Below are 6,123 nucleotides of genomic sequence, written 5' to 3'. Positions count from 1 at the left end.
CTAAACATAAAATTCAGAAAATTTGGTTTAGAAAATTTCAATATCATGAATTACAAACTTGCACGTAGAAACAATATTACATCACCCATATATATCACATACAATGTGATGACATTATTGTACAGCATCGAAACCATGTCTATAGAAGTAATATTACATCAACTGTTGCTTAAATCTCTTGCAAAGTCTCTCGCGATTTTTTCGAATCTATACTTTCTGCTAATACTAATACAGTTGCCATTCAGTTTCCACGAATACACACTACATATCATTCTAATTCATGTTGTTCTTGCTCTTCGGTCCTATATCAGTTTATCTCATTTTCAGTGATTGTAAACGAGTTTACAAGTTCTTCTTTTTAAAATCTGTGGTATGATTTAATCGTGATATTGAAGCTTATTTCATTCACAGTTCCGAGTTGAATAAACACGTTCCGATGTGCACACGTAATAATTTATGTTATTCTTTCGTCACGGTTCTATCTATATACATGTTGACTTATTCTAGTTCCTCAGTGGTTGTGTATAAATTTCGTTTAACCTTTTTCGAAATTTGTGATGTAATTTAATTATCGAATCTAAGTCAATTTTATTTATAGCTTCGATTAAAACGAACACAGCCGAATATACATCATTTCGATTCATGAAACTTATCTATATATCATCTAATTTCAATGGTTATGAATAAATTTCATATAATTTTTTCGAAATTTATGACATGATTTAACTATTGAATCGAAGTCAATCCCACTCGCAATTTCGACCACCACGAACACGATTACATCATTTTCATTCCCATCATTCTTCCACTTCGTTGTTCGAACATTTCCCTTATAACTTTACTTTCCGTTCCATTGTTTCCCTAAGCGTTTGTCCGCCAAATACACGGACACAACCTTTTGTTGCGAAACATGAAAAACTGCCTACATATCATCTTATCCCAGTTTCAGTGGTAGTGTATGAGTTTCTTCGTAATATTTTTTTCACTCTCCACTGGAACTCGATATGGCACGCGCGGCGCATCGCAAATAGAACAAGTAGCTCTAAAAGGCAAATTTCAATTTACGTAACTCAGACGCGGCTGAGAAATCGTCGAAGACACTTGCTGCGGGCGGAGTTAATTGCGAACGCAACAACGGTGCCCGATGAACGTAAGAAGGCGAAAGAATTTAATAGTGAGTAAGAGTCGAGACTCGAAGGAAGAAAATTTTCTATATATCGTAGTCATCGATGGAATTATTTCGTCAAGGTATTAGAGAGAAACAATTCTTTTACATGTTGCGTGTTTATAAGTCGATTATCGAGTCTTTCGATCGTTCATCCGTATCTCTATCTTGTAATTGTTCGACGCGAGAAATACTACGCAAATTTTATACAGAATGTTTTGCAGTTCGGTGTACAAACTTTGCCCCGACGTGTTCTATATAGGTGGCGATAAGGCTAAAACGTCAGGTAGAAACAAAAGTACGTAAATACTTTGTTAAAAAGTTATAACAAAAATATGAAACCTAGAGTTTATACGTAAGTATGTAGCGGCGCATGAGTCATAGGACGAAGCGGATCGAGAGCGATTCATGTTGTATTGTTGTGCCGCGGAACACGGACACAGCCTTGACGCTCGAAACATATCAATAGACAAAACAAAGTCACCGTTATGGGCAACCATCGATCTTAGACAAATTCAAATTTTTCGACTACCCCCGACCAGTATAAATAAAGGGATGCGATCGCGGGCGAGTCAGTATATACCGAGTGACACGAATTAGCGATCAATATCTACGAGGCGGGTTTTCCGCGAGCGAACATACACTATCGTTGTGAATACAGTAAACGAGCGTCTTTCGACAGATTGTACTTTTATTTATTTATTTATTTATTTAAGTTATTCCAGATATATTTGACGGGTTGCGACAGCAATCTCTCGCTCTCGTTATTTCATATTATCTATCCTCAACCAATCCTCTGTAAGTACTTATGTGTGATGTAAAAAGTTAGTACAAACGAGTTTCACGAACAGCGTATCAGCCGTAAAATTACGCGGTACAAAATTACAGTCCGTAGCTGCATGGACGTAGAAATAGTTTTGCAGAACCATAATGTCGGCGTTGTATATAGAAGAGACGGCCAGCACGAGTTACAGAAGTGGTCGTCAAAGGGTTAAATAGTCTCACATCAGCCAAGTAGGTCAGCGAAGTAGATCTGTCCGCTGCAGATTATACGATGCGTATCTTTGTTCCTTTGCTTCATCTAGAAGCCTCTATGTAGCAAGTTGATTTCCTTTTTAACGATGATGAAAAGGATCGAATAATTGGCAGTTGGTCCTTTTCTTCGACTTCTATGGTTATTTCTGGATTACTTCGTCGTTAAGTAATATTCTCTTATGAGTACGGTTTCTTTACGATCGATTTAGTCAAAATTAGATCAGTTCGCTTTAAGAACGAAGCGTCGATTGCGATCAGTGACGTTATTGTTACGCAAATATTAAAAAAAAAGGGGAGATCGAATTCTGTAGATGAAGTTTTTTAAATCGAGATTTATTGCAAATTTGGTTTGCTGTCGGGAGAATACAGAACCTTTTTTTAGAAATTGATCTCTTACGCTTTTTAAGGAGTTTTAAGAATTGTGTTAGAGGGTAATCGGTTATTTTTTGCACAAGTATATTTGCAGAGGAGCTTGGAAAAGTAAGATGAATTTTTCTGAACCTATAGAAAGTCTGTTATTTAATGTAAGAGGAAAATACAGAGAAAAAAAAGTGTAATGAAGATTTGCAAATAATTCGATTTGCTATACGACGGAGCGTAAGGTTTCTCGAATTGAATCGTTGAGCAGAGTTACGCTCTAATAATCAATTTTAATGTGCACTTAGCGCATATGTCTGTATATTCAACGATAAGCCTTATCATACGATGTACTTACATTGTCGCTGTTAGGGCACTGAATATTTTCTCAAAGCGCGCTTCATGCTTGCTTTGATCAAAGTGATTTAGGGTAAGCAATTTAGTCTTCGTTAATTTCGAAAGGATTCAAATTTATAAAAACGAATAGATCGCGTACTAAACTAAAAATAATTCAATTGTCATCTACATTTTATTCGACATGAAAAGTAAATTTCATAATTTAGAAAGCTTCAGTGTCTTGCTATCTCGCGACGACCATTGCAAATTGAAAAATATCTTTTCTTTGGATCATCGGCATATGTAATTTGTAATAAAAATTATAAATTCAATAATTTTTAATATCTTGATAAAAGGTATTAAAATTGTGCCCTTTTTCATTATCTTCGTAAATCTACCACTTACAAAGAAGAAACCTCGTGAACTAATAGCGTGAGCACCCTCAATAAGATAGAATCATCTGTACGAAGAATAAATAGATCTAGTGTAAAACATCGTTAAGAAGTGTAAAAAAGGAGGATTAGTGATTTTAATGATCGATCACGGCTAGTTTATTTTCTGCTGGCTGAAACACGTTATCGGCGGTTCCCTTATAAATTTTCAAAATTTTCTCATCGCTGACCATAAAACAGCAATTTACAAATGATTAAGGCAAACATTTTAAAAATAAGTACACCGGTTCGTCGGTTGCTCGGTTATCTGATGAACCTCCCTCATTAACCCGGCAAGGAATTTTGATTTCAAACACAGATACGCACTACGCGGCAAACTCAAGTAGTGTGTCTGCACACTTCACTTACGTGATCGCGACGTAGCATTAGCGTAGCGTTAACGTCACCGCGAAGGGGCGATATTTAAAACAGCTCTTATATCACGTAAATATGGCAAAAAAAGAGTCGTAGCCACTGGTCGTTGCGTTTTGCAGATATAATAGAATATTTTGATATCTTTTATTAGAAGATCATTGAAATTAACCCTTAAATGCACGATGCTTCTAAATATAATCAAATATTTTGAAATTTTTTATTATAATTTTGTGTCTTATAATTTTTGAAGAAAATTGGTTTCTTTTAAAAATCTTGGCGTTTCTAACGTTTCATTAAAATTTTTATAGAAGAGAGATCGATATCATAGTAGGAGTCAGCAGCAGTAAGTTGCTAGCTAACTAAGAAAAATATTTTAGGTGGCAACATCTTGGCTCAAGTTATTGTATTAATTCAAAGATTGTAAAGAAGATAAGATAATTTTCTTGTAAACAGACGCTCCGTTTATTCGTTTACGTTAATTGAATTAGATATACCACGATAATAGTGGTAGTTTCGAACACACAATGGAGCAATTAATAAATAATGTTATGTTCGATGTATTACGTTACGTTTGAAATGCAGCTGTGTTGTCGAATGGCAATTTTACGTGTTTAAGGGTTAGGGGAGAAGTTTGAAAAGAGAAAAATACGAAGGAAAGATACGTGAACTATCGAAACAAGATTCCGTACGTTGCAAGCGTGACGGTAATTATACTTGAAACTGGGTTGCGTTCAATAGATAAAATCAATAACAAACGATGCGACGTTTTATTCGATAAATTTCGGTGGAACACGATCAATCTTAGGTTTTTGTCTCCGATTCCTCGTGATTATCTATCAGCAGGACCGGTTTTCTTTGTCTCGAAATCGTTGCTTTTGGCCAATTCGTTTTTAGCGAGTTTAACTTTCGAGTTTTCACATTGGCAGTATTTTAATCACAAAAACGATCAGTTTGGTCTCGACTAAAACTTTCGTAATATATGTATTTAAATAACCCTGATTATCTTAATTAGTAATTTATGCCGATATCGTACAAAATAAATTTTGACTTTATAGATAATAAATTATACAATACATAAACGAACTTCCCTTCGAAATTAATACATAATAGTTTAATAATGATTGTTTATTAAATAATAATCAATATTATTTCCATAGTAATTTTATTTATAATAATTTTATTTGCATGTTGGCTCAGGAATGCAGACTTTGATGAACAGAGATTAATAAATGTCGATCATAATACATATAAGAACAATGTATGTATATTTCTCCATAAGCCACAGTATCATCTAACACGTAAAATCGTTTTCATTCGTATCGGATAAACGGAATACGGTGGTCGGTATCGAATTCAGATTAGCCTCGAGTCGTACAGCATCGGTATCTTAATTTAATAAAGGTAAGCCGTACAAATTGTACTGTGAATCGAATCGATGTCCCATGCATTACATGGACGCGAGTATACCGCGCGTTATTCTTCGTATAATTATTCTGTTCCTTATACCTGCGTCTATTAATACCTGCGTTTACTCAGGGTAAGAAACTTATTCTCTAAGTCGCGACTGATACAAGTTGAACAAATATTTAACGTCTACATATACATACATATACACGATAATTGCGAAGAAATATAAAAGTGGAAGAAAAAAAAAAAGGGACAATCGGCGTCCGACGAATTTTCGTCGAAGCGGATTTCGACGCAGGGAAAATGAAATCTCAGTTCTCGACAAGGATTACGTAATAATTGTGGCCTTCCCTGTCGCTGGGAAGCGCCAACGATCTTCATTTGTTTACAAATATAGAAAATACGTCGTATTATAACAAAGTAACAAACACGATACACCTAAATTAATTAGTAATGATAGTCTGCGCGAAGATCTCGCCTTAACCTGCCTTCGCTCCTCCCTTGGCGGGTCTCTGAAATACAAATACGTATATACGGTTTGAGCTATTTATCGTTATCATTGAAACCTCTGAAAATTGGAAAAGAATTAAAATAGAGCGAAAATATTCCTTAAAAAGAAATCATATAATTACATGATACATTACGTCGACTAAAAAATGACTCGAACAATACGAATGACAAAGTAAAAATTAAAAGGTTGAAGCAAGGTCAAACACTGACGTTAAAAATAACTTCTGTTTTTCTATTTATAGAACTCTATAAAATCGCTTTCCTCACCGGAACTTCCTTGCGGCCTACGATCTTGCACTGAGGGCGACCAACCATACCATACTGGTAGTTGCACGAGCAATCTTTCTGGAGTTCTAAATTAACGAGTCCATCGACGACCCTCCTCGCCGCTACTTGGACGAATTGTTTCTTCTGGTTCGGCTTGGCGTCCAAAAAGTTGTTAGAACTGAACGCAGCACCACCAGACTGCAATATGATATCAGGTAAATGTTCGATTCATTCAGCTTC

The 6,123-nt window shown here is 35.4% G+C and overlaps 1 protein-coding gene across 2 annotated transcripts in view; it reads right to left on the bottom strand.

Moving 5' to 3' along the window:
• Positions 1-4,941: 4,941 nt before the first annotated feature.
• apolpp (retinoid- and fatty-acid binding glycoprotein apolipophorin) overlaps positions 4,942-6,123 on the bottom strand; it is a 45,911-nt gene continuing 44,729 nt past the window's right edge. Inside the window, exons 25-27 of one of the 2 annotated variants that reach the window (XM_069128242.1) lie at positions 5,884-6,081; positions 5,590-5,618; positions 4,942-5,553 (exon numbers count right to left, since the gene is read on the bottom strand). In XM_069128242.1, coding sequence (XP_068984343.1) covers positions 5,550-5,553; positions 5,590-5,618; positions 5,884-6,081 — 231 coding nt within the window. In that variant the 3' untranslated portion in view covers positions 4,942-5,549. Of the gene's footprint in view, positions 5,619-5,883; positions 6,082-6,123 lie in introns of both variants that reach the window. The other variant, XM_069128241.1, reaches the window with a different exon arrangement.

This window comes from Bombus flavifrons, chromosome 15, assembly GCF_040668555.2.
Source record: "Bombus flavifrons isolate JBK064 chromosome 15, iyBomFlav1_principal, whole genome shotgun sequence".
Classification (NCBI taxonomy): Eukaryota; Metazoa; Arthropoda; class Insecta; order Hymenoptera; family Apidae; genus Bombus; species Bombus flavifrons.
Note: the sequence above shows the minus strand (reverse complement) of the source record. Positions and strands in the feature narration are given on the sequence as shown.